Source organism: Rhinatrema bivittatum, chromosome 3, assembly GCF_901001135.1.
Source record: "Rhinatrema bivittatum chromosome 3, aRhiBiv1.1, whole genome shotgun sequence".
NCBI classification, from domain to species: Eukaryota; Metazoa; Chordata; class Amphibia; order Gymnophiona; family Rhinatrematidae; genus Rhinatrema; species Rhinatrema bivittatum.
In genome coordinates this window covers 411,114,755-411,135,231 of record NC_042617.1, presented here as the reverse complement: position 1 = coordinate 411,135,231, position 20,477 = coordinate 411,114,755, and the positions used below count along the sequence as shown (strand labels likewise).

Genomic DNA, 20,477 nt, shown 5'->3' with positions numbered 1-20,477 from the left:
GCATGCACCTGTGCTAAGCTTGCCGTGGGTTTTTTAGTGCCTGATTTTTCGGCGCTAAAGCACTTTTTACACACCAGGGCAACGTCAGCGCCAAAAACCCATGCTAAAATTAGAGTTTTTAATGTTACCATGACTTTCAGTCTTCTGTCTTCTACCCTCCTTAACCTTTAATTCTCTCCCTCCCTATCTCTGCCCTCTTCTATCCCTTTTAGGGATATCTGATGGCTTCATGTCAGGAACTGATACGCAGATGAGTGGAGTCCTAGTTTTCTAATTTTACTTACATGAACTATTAGGTTTACTTTTCTTAAAGATATCAGAATTGCAAGTCCAAGCAATAGGGCAAAACCATTCTTGCTGCTCCTGATGAGCTGGAGCCATCCCAGCACTCCTGCCTCTCCTGCTTCTCCTGTTCTCCCTCTCTCTGCTTTCTCATCACCCCACCCCGTTACTCCCCACCCAAACACACACACACACATACACATTATACCAATAAACTGCCCCAGAGCTAGAGATGTAAAACCTGCATAATTCACACATGCACAACATGGGAGTTACGTTTCATGCTTTCATGATAGTGTGCAGATTAGAAGAAATCCGAGTTAATGACCTTTTACTGAAATAAATCAACAGCAAACCAAAAGCAAAATCTGGCTCCTTTTAAATCTGATTGCATGGAATGTGTACTAATAAGAACACGTATAAACAAAATTAGAAAGGCGTACTCATCAGAGTACATGAAGTTTCCAAAGGTGTTCCTTACCTCCAGCGAGGGAATGAAATTCTTTTGCTGATCCTTCCCCAAATAATTTTTTGAGGTGGTGCATGTGAGGAATACATTGGGAATGTGAGGTGGAATGTGGGGAGAAATGTGTAGGAGTTTTAATTATGTGTGTGTGTGTGTGTATAAATCAGTTTGTGTGTATGTTGGGGAGTTTTTTTGGATGAGCTGTCGGGCCTGAATTTACACATAGGTCTACTGGGTTTGTGCTTGGAGCGGAAAAATTGGGGGTCAGCAAACTTCCTCTCCAACAGTCCCACCTGGGACCTTGGAAGGTGCCCTCCTTCTGCTCCCAGCACTGCCTTTTACCCCCAGACCTCAGTTCAAGCTGTGATCCTCAAAGTGCAGTGAAGACAGAACTAAGCCAGCACTCACAGGCCCTGCCCCCATTGGGCTCATGTGCAGGGGGCAAGGGCTGTGAGCATAGGTTTAGTCTCCGTGCTTACTGCATTTTAATGACTGCCGCCAGAGCTGAGGTCCAGGGATGCCTTGCATATCTTAGAGGTAGCTGGCATGGCAGTGGCACTGAATCAATGTCTAGGGGCTGTGGCCAACCAAATCCATCCCTGGGAAGTGTGTGTGTGTGTGCGTGTGTGCGTGTGCGTGTGTATAGGGATATATATATATTTTGGGATGCAGTGTGGCGGGGCTGATGGGGGAATGTGCATGTAATGAGATGTTTGTCAGAATAGATTTGGGAGAATGAATAAGTGTGTGTTTCTCTGTGATGAATTAGGTTTGTGAGGAGGCAATGTGTGTAAGTTTTGGGAGTTCAGTAGGAGAGTTGGTTTGGAGGTCTGTGCGCTTAGAGGGGAGATGGTGTGTGGACGGTGCATGTGGAGTGGTGTTTATGTTAAGGTTTTTTATTTTGTGGGATACAAATGTGAAAGGATGTGAGGGATAAGTGAGTTAAATGTGGAGGAATTCTGTGGGGGACAAGGGAACTTGCATATGTTCAGATGGGTGGAAGGATTATAAGGTGTGTGTGTGTGTGTGTGTGTGTGTGTGTGTGTGTGTGTGTGCGTGCTTCAACTGCAGGCTCCGCTTGCTGTAGTCTGATATAATTTTTTAAATCATGCAGAGAAACTTAAGAATACAAATTTCCTGGCAACAGATATTGACATCAGGTCCCCTAGTTTTCTGCAGCAGCTCAGGGATTGATTCTGTAACCAGAGTTAGGAAATTCTGTGGCATATTTGCATACATTTGCATCATTTTGCATACTAAATAATATAAATTAATATTTGTATAACACAAAGTTGTTTTGAGTGTGTATAATGTATTTTGTTCTTTTAGGAGATGGAGGGAGGAAGATGGATTTGGTTAGAAGGAAGATAAAAGTTAGGGGATAGAAAGGAGGAAGAGTAGGGAGATAGATTCTGGGATTCTGAAGGAAGGAGGAGTTCCTCCCTAAACTCCAGCCCTTCTCTCCCTTGCATCTCCAATCCAGTCTTCTTTCTCCACTTCTCTTCTCACTCTCTGTGCTTTTATCCTATCTTCTCCCATCCCAAATGCTAATATACACTACCTGTGTGTTGCGTATGCAGACCGCGGCAGCCCACGGCCAGACCTTCTTACCCTCTGCAGGTTACTTCAGCGTCTGGCTCCACTTCCCTCGCAGCTGTGGGCCGCCGCCTCTGTCCTTGGGCTGTCCCCGGGGCGCCTGTTTCTACGACGGACTTCTGTGTTCCATGGAGAGACGCTGCCATCCTGCGCCACTCCCCTCCCTAGGCTCGCGCGCATCTCTGTTCCTTTGAAGGGCCCGTGGCGGGAACTTGGCCACAGCCCCGGATGATGACGTCGTTGACGCTCCAGTATATAAGGCCGGATTCAGCTCCTGTTAGTTGCCTTTGCAACAGGTCTCCATGCTGGTCATTTATTTATTTTTTTATTTTTTATTTTTATATACCGATGTTCCTGTAAAGAATACATATCGCACCGGTTTACAAGGAACTGAACAGTCGCCTCCTGGGCGGAAAGTCATGTACTTCATTGCCTCCTGGTGATTCCTTCGTGTTCCTGGTTCCTGTTTCCTTTGAGCTCCTGTTCCTGGTTTGTCTTCCTCATTCATGTGCTTCGTGTTACCCAGCTTCCCTATGGATTGATCTCCTGGACCCGACCACGCTTTGCCTGACTACGCTACTGATCTTCTCCCGGACCCGACCTCTGCTTTGCCTGACCATGCTACAGATCATCTCCTAATCCAGACCTCTGCTACGCCTGACCACACTACTGATCATCTCCTAGTCCAGACCTCTGCTATGTCCAACCATGCTACCGATTATCTCCTAGTCCTGACCTCTGTTTTGTCTGACCACACCAACGCTTCATTTCTGGACTTGACTTCAGCCTTGTCTTGCCACCACTCTTTGATTGCCGCCTGCCCTGACTTCAGCCTGTTCTATGACGCCTCTACAGTCTTAGTCCTGGACTTGGCCTTTCAGGCTTCGGCCTGTTCTTGCTCGGGCACCCCCTGTCTGACTCTCATTCCTATTGGCGCCCGGGTCTCCGGGACTCCGCCTCGTCCAGTACAGATTCTCCAGTTCCACTGTTGCTGCTCCTCGGCTGACCTCTCCATCTTCACATCGACGACGACATATGGAGGCCCACCTAACTCCAGCCGGCCCCAGTACCCAAAGGCTCAACCCGCGGGGAACGAGGGCTGGTATTGGTGAAGCTCCAGCCTGCCTCCGTCAGTCAGCCCACTCCACCTGCTGACGGTGGGGACCTGTAGGATCCCTCCTACGGGTAGCGTCAACCCCATCTCGGCCCAAGGGTCCACCTCCAGCGCAACACTCTGGCTCTCTTCCTCACATCATCCTTGCTCAGCCCCCCCAGTTCCTTGCAATTCCATGGTAACTGGCTAATTCTGCAGGAAGGACTGGGTTTTGTGGCCCCTCCCGCTATCGCAGAATCATGGGAGACATATGTAATTTTCCACAGCCAGCAAATTTACACACATAAGTGTCCATGCATGTGCAAATAAAAAATTACAGACACTTCAGGCACATGAGGCATTCCTATAATACTAAATGTAAAGAGCACCTAATAAAGATCCATATTCAAAGCCATTCAGATGAATAACTCACAAGTGCATTTTGATGACTGCAACCAGAACTGAGGTCCAGGGATGCCTTGCATATCTTGGAGGTATTGAGGGGGTAGCTTGTATGACAGTGGCACCGAATCAATGCCAAGGAGCTCTGGCAAACCAAATCCATCCCTGGGAAGTGCGTATGTGTGTGTATAGGGATATATATATATATTTTGGGATGCAGTGTGGCAGGGCTGATGGAGGAATGTGCATGTATTGGGATGTTTGTCAGAATGGATTTGGGAAAACTCACAAGTTATCCATCTAAATTGCTAATTTTGAATATTCCCCTTGCTTATTCAGCTAAAGGTTAACCAGGAGCTTACGCTTCCAGCGTACCTGCCTAGTGACAGCAGATGCACCAGGCTCGGATCCTGGTAGGCCACCTCCACGATCCGGGCTGAAGACTAACCCGAAATAAAGGCTGCAAGAGGGTGGGATGATAAGGGTGGGATGGGGAAAGAGGGGATCCCTGGAGAGTACTAATTTTGACAAAATAGATGGTGCCCGGGAGCAGGGAGTGGTGGAGGAGGAGAGACCGAGTCAGCCCAGCAAGGATGAGCCTTTGGAGCACAGGTGGGAGGGAGGAAGGGGGCTGTATTAGGGCCAGTAGACCCGCAATCAATTTGTTGTTTTTTTAACCCAGCACTTTGCCATATTCTTTGGAACATAACTGGTTAAGATTTAAGTTATCCAGCTAACCACAGCCAGATAACTTTAGAACTAACCAATGATATTCAAAAAATATCCAGTTATGTTTAAAGTTATCCATCTATGGTTAGCCAGATACATTTAATCAGATAACTGATCTGGCTAACTTTTGCTGGATAGGTTATCCGTTTTCCTGGTTTTTAAATAATGGCTTCATACGGTAAAAAAAACTGATACCATATCTTTAAAAAGAAGATCAGCATAAGATCTCTGTTTAAGATATTAAGGGGCCTATTTACTAAGCTGTGAGAATGAAGCAATGCGCATTAAAACCACAATGATTTATTTAGTAAAATTTGTATAGCGCCCAGTTCATGAGCAACAGAGCACATGAAGCAGTGAACAGCAAAGCATGCAAACAATATATTAAAACATCAAAGTATATCATCAATTTACACAGTATTAAAAAAAAAAAACAACAGCAATCAAGACATACAGCCAATACCCACACAGCCCTACATATCCCAGAAATTACACTAGACCATTCAAAGCCCCCAGCCCTGTGATGGGAACAAAACGGCTTCTACCCTTGTCTGGAAAGCTAGTTAATTGACTTCCTGCCTGGCCTCCATGAGTAAACTGGAGCAGCAATCGCAAATGTGCTTAAGCTAAAACATACCAGATTTCTCAAAAAGAAACTCTCAGCAAGCAGCCCTGGGAAGAACAAAGTTCACATTTCGGTGTACACCATTCTAATCTGTTTACTTGATGAGAGCACTCCTTACTCAGCACATAAAAAGGGAGGACGGACAATTTACATTTCACTCTTGCCTCCCCTAGAAGCCAATGTAGCTTACGAAGTAAGGGGACAGAGCTTGTCCCTTTGTATGTTACTAAGCAATATCAGACATTAAAACAGCCCCGACATGATTGTAAAGGGACAGTAAACCTCAAATTACAAAGCACCCCCACCCACGGTAAATGACCCTCCAGCGCATCCACACCAACAGAAAACCAAAGTTTAGCCCTACCCCTGACCAAAACCTCATCCCCCCTCCAAAAATGTAAGAAATGTTCCCCCATGCTCCCAACTCAGGACCGGCCCTTAATCAATTTTGAAGAGTTAAGAGTTCCCCCAGGGGCAGAAGTGATCCCAATCGGTCAAACTGGCGCCTGCTGACTTGAGTTTCCCCTTTGCCCCACACATCGTTCATTCGTTCCTGGCACTAACGCAGGATTTACTAAACTGTGGTACTCATGTACTGCGGGTTAGTAATCCTCAGGGAATTAATTTGCGTTCAGATGATGCACTAACATGCCATTTTAACACAGCTTAGTAAATCGGCTCCTAAATATTTTTGACTACTTCGGCAGTGTCTCTTTGAAACTTAAGTACAAAGTACACACGTTAAAGAGTGCCGGACTTTGCATCTACGTGATCTGTTTGAAAACAGCCTCCTATAAGGATGAAACCCTTGCCTTTTTTTTAAAGGAGTTGGCTGCAGGGGGAAAGTTAGATTCAAGTCACCAAAGGCAGACGAATTCTACCAAGGCTGCACAGGCATCCGCATTACTTGGAGAGCCCCAGTGAGGACCCTTAAGGGACTATAGAAAGGATAATCTTCTTCCACTGTTGCCCCACTCCCCCCAGAGAGCACGTGCCTAGCACGGCTAGGAGAGCACAAACTGCCTGCTACCACTACGGCTGGGATATGCGCAAAGGTAAAGGAATGAACTTGGAAAGGATTTTTTTGTGAATGTGACGAAACTAAAAGGGCTTGGGCACGACTGTGGAAAGGCAGAAAAGTGGAGTCAAGTTCTGGACTGGCACCTTTAAAGTCAGCCACAGGTAGTAAAGAATTCATATGGCGTTAGGCTATGGTTTTGGATTACAGTAGATAAATACAATGGCCAGTGACCAATATTGGAAGTCATTCTTTTCAGAAATATTTATTATGGCTTCTTGAGTTTGGCCTTACGAACATGATCATGATGTGACAAACGTTGCCTTTCCCTTGCTGTACTGATAGATTCACTTTCCATTCCGGCCCACATGAATCCTGTTATTACTGCTTCAGTTGGATCGAGGCCCACAACAGAGATCAAGAGAAATGCATGTTTTCACACACCTGATATCGTGAGACGAGATTATTGAGGAGTACACTCACTTCTTGAACTGCAAGGGAATGCACCTGGTCACAGAGCAAATGGACATACCCCACTGGGGGCAATCCAAGGGCCCAGCAGAAAATAAATCGCATGCTTAGGAACAACAAGCATATCTATAGCATGACGTGCGGTGCATATAGCACAGATCAGGAAGTTGCTGCTGCTCCTAAATGCAGTACCTGGAATTTTCTCCCAAATCAGCAGAATGAGGGAGTATGCTAAAGCTGCCACCGTTAGTATAATACTCGTGCAAACCTTTTCTTTTCTTTTTTTTAAACATTCTTGGAAAAGAGCATCTGTAAGCTGCTGACTGTGCTTGTCCCAGCTGACTGATATTCTGTGCAGAGGCCGAATCTCAGAAAGGACAGGGTGAGGACAGAAGCAGTGCAGAGAATGGTGCAGGGTCTACCCTACAGGAGACTTGAGGACCCAAATATGTGTATACCGTAGAGAGGAGAGGAGAGATGGAGGGATATGATACAGACTTGTAAATATCCGAAAAGTATTACAAATGCACAAGAAAAAAAAACATTTTCCAGTGGAAAGAAAGTTGTAGAGCTTGGGGGTCATGAAATTTCAGGGTGGTAGACTCGGGACAATATAGAAAATATTTTGTCATGGAAAGGATGGTGGATGCTTGGCATGCCTTCCTGGAAGAAGTGGTAAAGACAAAACAGTGACGGACTTCAAAAGGGCCTGGGAATAAATACAGAGGCTCCCTAATGGCAAAAGGATAGAAATGAAGCACTGGGGTGAAAATGTGGCAACCTTTTCTGAATGCGGGCAGCCTGCTCAGAGTGGCAGTTACAGCCCTGACCAAGGCAGTGGAGGAATAACAAGCACAGAGTAGCAGCTTCAACTCTGAACATGCAAAAAAAACCTGCTGAGGTAAAGAGATGCAAAATTACGTAAAACACCTCATTACCTATTACAGAAGTGATAAAGTACGCATGCTAAGTGCTTCACAAACAGCAAGAAAATTAACTGTATCTCGGGAGATGTGTTTAGGTTTTTTGCAATAAGGTTTGTTGGTAAATTAAGCTCCCTGAGCTGGAGCTGGGCAATTTGGTATTTATGATCACGTGAAAAAGTGCACCCTCAAAACACACGACACCACAAGCTGAGAGACTTTTCTTTCATTTAAAACACTACCATTATTATCTATATGTATTTTCTGTACATAAGGAGTGTGTATTAGGTCTGTATGGTTCTGGTCCTTAACCTCCACCCAACTGATTACTATTCTCTGCCAAGTTAAGGAATAGGCAATGAAAAAGGAGAGTGTGAATGTTTATTATGTTAAACTAATTAGGTTCTAGTTTCTCATTACCAGCAAAGCAAACTCCTGCCACTACCAGGCACACTATGAGGTTCCACAAACCCTACCAAAAACATACTGAGACCCTTGGTAACAAATATGCCATCCCACATCAGCACTAGCCCCCCGGACTCACACAACAACCATCCTTCACCGCATCTCTCCCCTCCCTCAGCCCACCATACTGGCCCCTTCTCCTGCTCCACTCATGCACTTTTCTAGATCTTTAGTTTCTGAGGATAGGAGTGTAAAGAGCACTGCAGAGAGGAAGGGGAATCAGAATTTAGGAAGAAAAGATATAAGGCTAGCAGTATGGGTGGAGAAGGAGAGATCAGTGACTGGGCAGGTAATGGGGAGGGTGAACAAGTGAGTCATCCAACACAATTCCTCCGCTTGGCACTGCATGCATGCCACTTTCCTGCTGGGAAAAGGGAGGGATTCCCCCAGGCCAGAGCACACTTCTCTCTGCTTAGGGAGAGGAGTCTGTGCCAACCCAGTGAAATGTTTTGATCCCCGATCATGACTCATGTGTGTGACTACAATCATGGTTCAGGAAACCCTAACCTCTAATTTTGGATCCCTAATATATAACGTGAGTGGAATAAGACATTAAACTGAAATGGGAAACAAATTTATCTAAAACCAGTGAACTACATGAGCTATAATGAGGTTCCATGTACTTTTTAAATATTTTCATAAAAGCCTCAGATTACTGGTTGAAATTTCTTTGCAAAACCCAGCTGCTCAATTCCTGGAAGTAATTTATAGAGTTTTCAGAATATTAGAGCAGGAATAAAAAATATCGGTGCATTAAGGACAAAAAGCATAGGAGGGCAAGATTCCCCAACCACAGCAATCATGTCATATGTGCTTTCCTCCAACATCTTGGTTTCCTCAAGGAAGCAGCTAAAAAAAGCATTGCTGAAATTGGGAGACCATTCCTTTCCTGCATCCGTTAAGATACACTATCAATATCTTTACTTCTCCTTGAGTAGGCAGGGATCAGAGAATAGCATGACAGCATGAACATTACATGACTTCAACACATGTTCCATGTGCACTGTGAAATGCAAGTAAGCTAACCAACAATTCCATATCATAATATAACAGGCTTATACAGTCCTGGTCTTAGTATGGACTTAACAGTTCTGATTTCCTTAAAAAAAAAAGTCATGCTAAATTATGGCGCCTGTGATTTTTATAAGAGACAAATGATTTTAAATGGCTAATGCTTTCCTTTGTGATGTCAGTTTTAGATTACTGCAACTCTTTATACATTGGGCTACTAAACTGTCATTTGCATTCATTACAATTATTATTAAATACTGCCACTAGTATGGTTACATATAGTCCTTTATGCTCTCATATTGCAACAATTTTCTATATGTTGCATTGACTGCCGATCAAGCGAGTAAAATTTAAGGTTTTAACGTTAGTTCATCGTGCCCTATATGGGACTGCACCAAACTAATTAAAAAATGCCTGATTTTATATCAACCAGAACGGTCCTTATGTTCACTGGATCAACAATTGCTGTCTATGCTGTCTGTAAAGTTGGCTTGGCTACAATGTACAAGGAGCGTGCTTTTTCACAAGTTGACCCTGTTCTTTGGAATAGCCTCCCTTTAGGTTTATGGCAGGAAACAGACTACAAGTGTTTTAGAAAGGTTTTAAAGATGCAGTTGTTTTTTGAAGCTTTGAATTGTGATGTATGAATATGCTGATGTATTTAATTTTGTCCCTAATATATGGTGGCTGTACTTATATTGTGCTTTATTTGTAATCTACCAAGAACAGAGTCTGGTAAGATGACAAAGTACAACTTTTGTAAATGATAATAATCTATTCCTACGCATGCAGTGTTCTAAAACTAGCACTGGCTCAGTGTGTCCCCTTAGAAGGCTGAAGGTCAAGCATCTCCAGTCAGGCCCATCACCTGGTCAACCAGCATCCCAGACCAGTTCAGGGGCAGGCAGACTTGGGAGGGTCGGGTCCCCCTTTGAACGATGAAGCCGACCAGGGTTCCTCTCAGATAACACAACCACAAGCTAGAGGTCGCCTACGAACTCAGGAAATCTCCTATGACTATAACAGCAGCAGAGAGTGCTAGTGCTCCACCCTCTCATGTTAGTGCCACTCCACCCCACCACCCCTGGACCCTGCAGCCCAAGCAGTGGCCTAACCCTTCCAATAGCCCTGTCTTCAGAATAAGGGAAAGTAAATCCTTTTAATGTACATCAAGAGTGCATTACTGCACTTATAAAGTATCCCCATAGACTTTGCCTTTAAAGTAACCCTTTAAACTTCAATCCATTTCACTTGAAGCTTTAGCAGATGAGAGCAGACTGTGATGTTATACGACCATTGATTATGAGTGCCTCATGTGTAATGACCTTCATTTTCAGTTTTTCTTTTATTTTGCCTGGGAATTTCAATGTTTTTCCAGTGATTGTTTTTGTTATAACATTGAAATTCCCAGGCAAAATAAAAGAAAAACTGAAAACGAAGATCCCTACTTATGTGCACTGAAGGCTTTTAATGGTTGGTCACATGGCATTCACTAAAGTGGGAAGCTGTGTGGTCCTGAAAGCTGATCCTACTGCATCATCTTTTTCGCAGCTCCTTTAAGAGGAACCACAACCTGCTCAGACTCCAGGCCTTACCTGACAAATCACAATCCTTCATGTCTTTCAAACAGTTTATGAATGATTTTTGTACATCGCCAGGGTGCGTTGAGGTTGTGGAGCAAAGGTCTTCCACATACAGAAAATGGATCACAATCCTTCACTGCCACACTCTGTTTTATTTATCTTATAAAACAGATTGCAAGGAAAAATCATTTGGCTTTCAAAAAAAATGTTTCTTAATCCTTTTCTAATGACTGCTCAGCTGTCTTATTTGAAATCCCATTGAAGCTAGAGTACATTATGATGTTGTTAAGAACTTCTCTATCGATTTGCCACTGGCTAGTGCTTCCTGATGAGCAGGCAGTACACTAAGAGAGTTCATGAAATAGTTAGATCAATTCTTCTCAACCATATAGTCTGTACTAATTAGTCTGAGTAACTTATTTTATTTTGCATACTAAGTTGGGAGAAAGATTATGACTATGATTATGATTATAGACAAACTTGGGGGTCCTCGTTTCTTTACGTTCAGGGGCTCATGTACTAAACCACAGTATCATTTTAAGGTTACTATGCTATGTTGTCCGGTAATTTTATGAAAATGTCAGCCATGGTACCCAGACTCGTGGTAACATTTACTCTGCATGATAACAACACTTCCTACAGCTGAGGTAACTTTATTTTACTGCGGGCCAACATTAACCCCCTCCACCCCTCTCTTCGCTGAATGCAACAAGCCTCAGGGATCCCTTATTGGGGGGAAAGGGGAACTCTAGGGAGAATACAGGAAGAAGGATCCCTCCAGTATCAATCCTCTGTGAGTTGCTGCTACTAAAAACTTTCCCATTCTTCCCAAAAGTACCTTCTTCTGCATTGTCCCAGTAACACAAGCCTCTGTAGTAGCACTAACATTTCTGTTCTAATGAGCCCCCAGCCCCGCCCCTGGAAAAATAGCATCCTTGCTACTGTGCTTCAGTACACAGGGTGAAAATGGCTAACTACCTCATTATCCCTCACTTTCATGTCTAGTCAGTGGTGTAGTGAGGGGGGGGGGCAGGTGGACCAAGGCCCTTGGGTGTCATGCTGTAGGGAGGCACCAAGAGGGCAGGGGATCCCATCCCGCCCAAAGAAGAAAAGACTCTACGGTCACTGGGGGTGCCTATCCCGCCCGATGGCAGAGATGGAGGAAGCCCGCAGCCGCTGGGAGCACCTATCCCAGCCAGCAGCAGAGATAGAGGAGGCCCACAGCTGCTGGGGGGCACCTATGCCATCCATTGGCAGAGGTGGAGGAGGCTCGTGGCTGTCAGGGGATCCCATCCCGCCCGGCAGCAGAAGTGGAGGAGGCCCACAACCAAACTGAAGGAGAGGGACTGGAGCTGGAGCCAGAGCTTGCACGCATGTGATTGTGTAGAGGAATGGGATTGGAGCCAGTGTGTGTGTGTGTGAATGTGTGTGAAGGAGAGAGAGTGGAGCCAGCATGTGTGGAGAGGGAGTGGAAGCAGTGTATGTGTGTATGTATGAAGGAGAGGGAATGAAGTCAGCCTGTGTGTGTATGGAGGAGAGGGAGTGGAGCCAGCAACTGTGGGGGTGTGTGAGTGAAGGAGAGGGAGTGGAGCCAGCATGTAGGTGTGTGTGTGTGTAAATGTGTGGGTGAAGGAGAGGGAGTGGAGCCAGCATATGTGGAGGGGGAGTGGAAGCAGCGTATGTGTGTATGTATGAAGGAGAGGGAATGGAACCAGCCTGTGTGCAATTGGAGGAGAGGGAGTGAAGCCAGAACCTGTGTGCGACTGGAGGAGAGGAAGTGAAGCCAGTGCCTATGTGTGTTTGTGTGAGTGAAGGAGAGGAAGTGGAGTCAGTGTGTGTGTGTGTGTGTGTGTGTGTGTGTAGTATGAAGGAGAGGGAATGGAACCAGTGTGTGTGCAATTGGAGGAGAGGGAGTGAAGCCAGAACCTGTGTGCGACTGGAGGAGAGGAAGCGAAGCCAGTGCCTATATGTGTTTGTGTGTGTGAAGGAGAGGGAGTGGAGTCAGCGTGTGTGTGTATGTTTGAAGGAGAGGGAATAGAACCAGGGTGTGTGTATGTATGTATGAGAGAGAGGGAATAGAGCCACCCTGTGTATGAAAGGAGGAGAGGGAATGGAACCAGCCTATTTGCGACTGGAGAAGAGGGAGTGGAGCCAGCACCTGTGTGTGTGTGAGTGAGTGAGTGAGAGAATGAGAGGGAGTGAAGCCTGTGTGTGTGTGTGTATGTGTGTGTGTGAAGGAGGAGGGAGTGGAGCCAGCATGTATGTGTATGGAGGAGAGAGAGAATGGAGCCAGTGTGTGTGTGTGAGTAAAGGAGCGGGATTGGAGTCAGCATGTGTGGAAGAGCGGGAGTGGAACCAGCATGTCTGTGTATGAATGAAGGACAGGAAATGGAACCATGGTGTGTGAGTTTATGTATGAAGGAAAGGGAATGGAGCCAGCTTGTATGTGTATGGAGGACAGAGAGTGGAGCCAGCATATGTATGTATGGAGGAGAGTGAATGGATCCAGTGTATGTTTGTGTGGAAGAGAGGGGGTGGAGCCAGCTTGCATGTGCCCAAGAGAGAATGAGCCAGTGTGTGTATGAGTCAGAGAGAGGGAGCCAGCCAGATGTGTGTGTCTGTGAGTTTTGAAAGAGTGTTTATGTGTGTCATTATGAGCATGAAGATAAATCTGTGTATATAAGAAATAAGAGAAAGTCTGTGCACCTCCCTTCGCCTCCCACTACTCCACAACAATTTCAGTTTGATCGGAAGTCAAAAGATCCCAGGAATGGAGAGTGAGTTATTTTTTATAATCCTTATTGATTTTAATTAATCGAGTGTTATTTGATGTGTATGTTGTTTCGAAATATTGTATTGGTGTTTGGGGATGTGTGAATGTCGGGTGTGTGTGGAATGAAAGATGTGCAGACTACGGCACTTTAGTACGGGCACCGTAATATAGAGAATGTGAAAAATGGTCACATGTGAAAAATGGTCACATGTTTGTACTTTTATAACACATTTGTGCTTGTTTGAAATCTCGTTGTCTCGGCTGTACCGGCATGTTGCAGTTAATAAAAATGATTTTGAAAAAAAAAAAATATATGAGTTTTTAATTACTGAATATTATTCTGTTCATCTGCTGTTTTGAAATATTATTTCTTTTTATTTGTATGGTTTCACTATTATGATTCATGCTTCATATTTCTTGATTTTATTGTTTGATGTTCTCTGAGGAAGGATGATGCTGCTGTGATATTTTTATTTCAAAAGACTATACTTTGAGTGTCCTTTTTCATGTAAAATCTTTTATTATAAATGCATAATTTGACATTTTGTGTGGAGAGGACCATGGTGAGGAGAAGGGCATAAAGCTGTAAGATTCACTTAGGGTGCCTAATACCCTTGCACTGACCCTGATCAGAAAAAGAATACAAATAAAATGTAAAAAAAAAACAGAATGAGAAAGGGCCAGCAATGTAACTGTTCGAACAGGCCTGCAAAAAAGTTAGCACTGGCCCTGCATGGCTGAACCTGTGGTGACGTGCTGGCTGGGTGCCCGCCCTTCCCCAGTGAAAAGAGACCCCACACAGTGGTGCCATGTAGTGATGCACTGGTGGGTAATGGTGGAGAGAAAGGGGGGTGCAGGGTGGTCAACACAAAAGCATTGGCCCCTGGGTGCCAGAGACCCTCGTTACACCTTTGTGTCTAATTGTATATTTTAATATGCTGCTGCGGTAACATTTATCACAGCTGCGTTAGTGTGATTTAACATGCTCTTTTCAGCATGATAACTGTTTATTACCTAGTATGGGATAAACCTGTCTAGCCAATTTATGTATTATATAGTCAGCAGCAGGTGCACCGCTGAATTTACCCGCCTATATGAAAGTTAGCTGGATAAGTTGGGGGCAGTGAAACTGGCAGGATTTTTAAAACTCGTGGTCTGCCTGGTTATCCAGAACTTAGCCAGACAAACCATTCAAATATGGGCCTCCTAGTTTTAGAGATCACTGCACAAGGTTCAGGTAGGCTTTTTCATTGCTGGCAGTAGTCCGATGAGTGGGGAACTGCACGATAATTCAGTGAGGTCGAGCCGGCCCCAGGTATAACAACACATCTGTCAGCAGGAGCTGGTGCAACACTGACCAAACACCAAAAATAAAAAGAATCTACCAAGAGTGAACTTTGCAAGTATGGGCTTGTTCTCCTTTCCCTTATCTTAAAAAAAGAAGAGGGAAAGGGGTTATAGGGACCTCATGCTGTGCATAATACAATTCTTTAGATAAGTATATATAAAAGGAAAACTCCTTGTCAAACATCTGTTCTGTTACTTTAAGCAATGGTCCAAGATTAGTGCTCAGCTGGCTTATTCAGTTAGTCATCTAAAGAGTATGTGCCAGATCCACTCAGTTTATCATGTCTCAGCAGCTCTACTTCCTCGGGGTCTGTACAACGTTAAGAGTGCCACCTAGTGTGAACATTATTTATTCTGTTTTTCTGCTTTCCAACATACAGAATGTCGGACAGACGTATGTAAAAGGGGTCTGGTGTCTCTTCATTCACCCGAGGGCAAAGTAACTCTCCAAAGGAAGAATGGAAAGTAGAGCTGTGCAGGCCACAATGTTTCATTTTGTTTGGGGGGAGGTTCTCACCCAAATTCCGAGTCACTGGAGGAGGAGCTTGAGTTTTCAGAATGTAAACAGTGAGCTACGGGGCTTAATTTGTTGACAAAAAGGAAGTGGAACTGTGCAGCTGGAGGGGGGGGGGGGGGGGGAAGAGGAGCAGTCGGCAGGATAGGGCAGAGTGGGGGTCAGGCTAAGGTGTGATCTGTGGGGGGGGAAGTGCCAGAGCTGGGTGTGAATTCTCTCTCTCTCGCTCTCCTAAACACACACACACACACACACACACACTCTCTCACACATATATGCAAACACACTTGTCACACTTTTCCTCCTCATCCCAGTGAGCCTTAGTCCCCAGCCATTCTTTGCTCAGCAGTACTCAGTAAGCACTGGCGGGTGAAACTCCGTTCGCGGTTGTGGATGGAGGGTCAATAAATCAAGGAGGAGGAGAGAATAAGGCCCTTAATCCTGGTGATCCTGTTCTCCATCCCAAAGTCTGCACCCCACCTCCCCAGTGGTCCTCATCTCCCCTAGGTGCTCAAGGAGTCTCACTTCCAATCCATAATGGTTCTCAAGCTCCCTTCCCCCCCCGATGGTCACTAATGCCCTCTTCCTGGAAAATTACTCTATACAGCAACTCTCCTTCTCTCCCTCCTTGGCCAGTAAAGCCAACTCTCCTTTTCTCCCTCCTTGGCCAGTAAAGCCAACTCTCCTTCTCTCCCTCCTTGGCCAGTAAAACCAAGGAGAGTAGCTTTGAGCCAAAATCAGTGACGGCTCTCCTCTTGCTTAGGGTTGGAGGCAGACAGACATGTTCTACTTGCTCTTCTCAGATAGGATGGGGGAGGGTCTAGAATTCAAAAGTGCATCCTGCTCTTTGCTTCCTCAGGGAAGGAAGTAAGGGAGCAGCACCATGTGCTCTCCTCACTCATCCTCTTCTTCCTCCTACCACACACCCTTCTATTTCTTTCCCTCACCTCATTCATTCTTACCCTGCCCCCTCTAATCACCTCACTCACAGTTGCTCCTACCCCATCTTACTCATATTTCACAATCTCTCCGATCCTCACTCACACCCCACAACCTTGATCCCCACACAATCCACAGACCCACCAATCCCTTCACTCACTTGCTCTCCCATCCCTTCAATTTCCTCACTCCCTCACCCACATCTTCTTACTCACTCTCTTGCCCTTCTGAGACAATAAGCAAGCCAGAGGGAGGTAATACAGTTTGTGTGTGTCTGATATAAAAAGCAAGCCATCAGGAAGTAATAGTTTGACCTGATATTGAGTAGGTCTAAACTCAGCTGGATAAACTTCCCTGTATATATAACATACAGGGAAGACAAAATGGTTGGCTCAGCCAATCAAATTCAATCTTCAGTGCATGTTGACAATAGAAACCAGGTGGCGACTCACAGCACAACTGTGAGGTCACAGGGAACCAAGAACCAATGACTTCTGACTTCTAAGATCAATAGTGCCCTTGGAGAAGAAGCATAATTATAACATTTTCCAAGTCAAAGCAGGATGCAAAAGCAATGGAGCTTCCCTGATTATCTTCCTCAGCCAAAAAGAAAATACACAGAATCCTTTTTTATGAAAACTGAGAAGAAAAATATCACATCTTCCAGACCATTGCTTTAATAAACCAATTACACAGACTGCATTTATATTCTCCCCGCAAACAGGAAATAAGTTGTCAGGCTAAGACATTCCAGACCAAATAGTGATGAAACATAATTACTTGTACAAATAAAAAGAGCATTCAGTACTGAGAACAGAATTAAGAGCAGATTTTCTGATGTTAAACAGGTTTATAAAGTACTACTATGTCTAGTGATTTGTCCATTCATGAAAATGCAAATATTCAAAGACAAAACTGTAAATGAAAGCTTGGTTTTAAGCAAAGCCACACTTACCTGAAAGTGCAATATTATGGTCCATATTAACCCCAAAGTCAATTTGGGGTTACCATCTGTTATGTCATCATTTCTAATGTTCACTAGTTTCACCTGTTATGTAAATAGAAAAGAAAATTCATGAAGTAAAACTGTTGTTGAGGACATCTTGCACCCTTGCCAATCACGTCCTGGATATACTGAATAAACAGACTCAGTGAATACACTAAAACGAGACATTTCAGAAGCAATCAAATAATCCCTCATTCCAGAAGGAAGGATACTGGCAATCAAATCCTACAGGTAGCAAACAGTACTTTCATTAGCAAATGTTGCTAATCTTTCTTTTCATATAATGCTAGATATGTTTTTAGTAACCTCAAGGATGTCCATATTTAGACAGATAATTCAGACATCCAACTAAATTAATATTAGGGCACTTATCTGGCTATATTTTAGCCAGCTATCTTATTATCCAGCTAAAATGTAGCTGGACAACTTAGGGGCATTCCAGGGGCATTTCTTGGAAGAGTTATGTTAGCCGGCTAAGTTATCTGGTAAACTCCAATATTTAGAGTTAGCCAGGTAACTTTGACAGCTAATTCTGGTCACGCCAAAAACCTGCCCTAAAGTCAGCCGGCTAACTTTAAGATAGCCTGTTATATTCAATAGTGCAGCTGCACTATTGAATATGCCTCCAAAGTTAGCTGGATAAGTTTATCCGGCTAATTTTGTTATCCAGACAGTAACTGAATATGGGCCTCCTCATTTACGTAAAAACACAAGATGGGTTAATGATCTGAGGTACACAATTTTCACTAATTTTACTGATTTCTTTATAGAGTTAGAAAAATATATGCAGAAGGGACATCGCATCCTCCCCTCTCCCCCAGAAGAAACACAGAGACCCAACATAGTATTCAAAGGCCACTGCTTGTTTTATCACTCAATAACACATTTATTACTTTACTCCTGGCCAATCCTGAGGAAAACTGGGCAGCCTGGACTCTCACCAAGTCTGTTGTTTAGTTTAGTTTATTACAATTCTTAATTTACCGCAATTTCACTTAACATAATAAAGCGATTTGCAATATAAAACGAGTACATAAAAAGTACAATAGCCATAAAAGGAAAAAAATCATATAATAAATACATCAACAAAGTAAGAAAATATAAAACTCCAGTTAAAACAAAAACCCACTAAAATGCTATCTAAACTTCACTGAAAGCTTGGTGAATTAAACAAGCCTTTAGTGTCTTCCAAAAATGTTGATGATTCTTTTCCAAGTGCAGACTGAAAGGCAATGCATTCCAAGAGGCAGGTACATAGTAACTAAACACTGTTTTCTTTGTTGTTTTAAGCCAAATAATATTTGGAGCCAGGACAAGAAGCAAATCCTGTTGTGAAGAACGTAGCACACGCAACAGCTTATATGGAATCAATTGGTTTGCCAAATATTGCACATGATCATTATGAATAACTCTAAAAACTACAGGTAACCTATATAATGCCACTGTTAATGGAGTCACATGGTCCCGTTTCTTAGCCCCAAATAAAAGTCCTGCAAGGTGTATTTTATTTTAACTGCAACCCTCTGATTAATACACTGGTGCAGCTCTGACAGAGGGCACTGCACTGGTCTAGGCGACTTAAAATGAAAGGGTAGGTTAACATTTCAATAAGTAAGAATCTGAAGTAAAGTCTTAGATGGAAAAAACACAAATTTAAATCCTAGTGAAGTAATGTTTCCTTTTAGGAAAACATTAATTACCCCAATAACAGGCAGACTGTGTAGACTAGAGAACTGTTAGTCCCACTGATACATAATATTTCTGACTTAGATGAATTTAGTTTTAACCTATGATTGGACAGCCAAGAATAAACAGCCACTAGACAGATATTAAATGACAGCAGACCCATGGCCTTATGTGATCTTGAACAGGCCACCAGATGGATATCATCCGCAAAGGTGTAACAACTGATGACAAAACTCTGAATCAGAGTCATCAGTGGAGCAAGGTACAAATTAAAAAGAATCTGAGAGAGTACTGAACCTTGGAGAAAGCCACAATGATCTGGCAATGGATAATCTTGATCCTTATTTTTCCTGGTAAGTATGATTAGCTAAAAAGGAATGTAACCATTTTGATGCTGATCCACTTATACCCAGCTCATACAAGCATTCAAGCAACAAAGAATGATTTACTGTGTCACATTCCACACTCGTATCTAACAGTGCAATAAAGGCATCTTTTCCTCCACTGGATGCATGGTATAGGGCATGCTGGGCATGCTTAGTGTGCCAAGTCAAAGCTCTAGAAACCTTGACATAAGTTTTCCATGTCAGGGCTCCATCTGATGATGTCATCCATGTATGAGGACTACCATCCTGCTTACCCTCGGAGAGTGGGGAATCTACCCCACTCTTGCAGTGCGAGAGTAATCCCCTCCCCCAAAATGTGGCAGAGCCTGCATTTGTTTACAGCCCCTTGGCATGGATACACCCATCACAGTGTCAACAAAATAACCAAAGTAATTATAACATTTAACCTTTTGACTGTATACAAAATAAAACAGGTACTTGGGAAATAGAACTTGAACATTTACATTTTACCAAATCAAATGGGTCAATGAGAAATGAAAGAAAAGCAGCAACATTATTTTCATTATATTTGGGAGGGTAGGTGGCTGACTGGGAAGGGTTTCACTTCCAGTGGAAAACTGCAGAGACTAAGAAGCTACTCACTGCACACTTAAGTACTGGCTGGTGAACCTCCCACTCTCGGGAGATGGGCTACCATCCTCCTGATGTAGAAAAAGACTGAAATGTAAGATCTCTTGATTAATACCAACATTAAAACGTCTGTCCATTGATTAAGATTTATTAATTGATTAAGATTTATTAATCTATTTTAAAACTGATACAGAAAGGAATGGACATGATTTATCACACCCACAAATTAGTATTTTTATTAAACTATGTTACCGTAACTTAAAGGCACCTGTTTAGTTGATATAATTCAATACAGTTAGCAATATTAATTTATGTGCCTTATTGTAAACCGTTGTGACGGCATCTAGCTTAACAACGGTAGAGAAAAGATTTTAAATAAATAAAAGTAAAAAAGACATCCTCTAAAATTAGGGCTCTGTTACATGCACCTCTGCTGCTGTTGCTGCTGCATAACCAGCACATTCTGTGGTGCTAATTGTAGCCACCGTGTGCCTAACATGACAGAAGGAGCTCAAAACCCTGTTAGGAATTCACCTGCTACGCAGCCTCCTCCTTTCCTGCTGATGCCTGC

The 20,477-nt window shown here is 43.6% G+C and overlaps 1 protein-coding gene across 1 annotated transcript in view; it reads right to left on the bottom strand.

Annotated features, from left to right (window-relative positions):
• Positions 1-20,477, bottom strand: part of DST (dystonin) — a 925,809-nt gene that overhangs the window by 612,341 nt on the left and 292,991 nt on the right. The window contains 1 exon segment of the mRNA XM_029595689.1: positions 17,193-17,285. Within this exon segment, the coding sequence (XP_029451549.1) occupies positions 17,193-17,285 (93 nt within the window).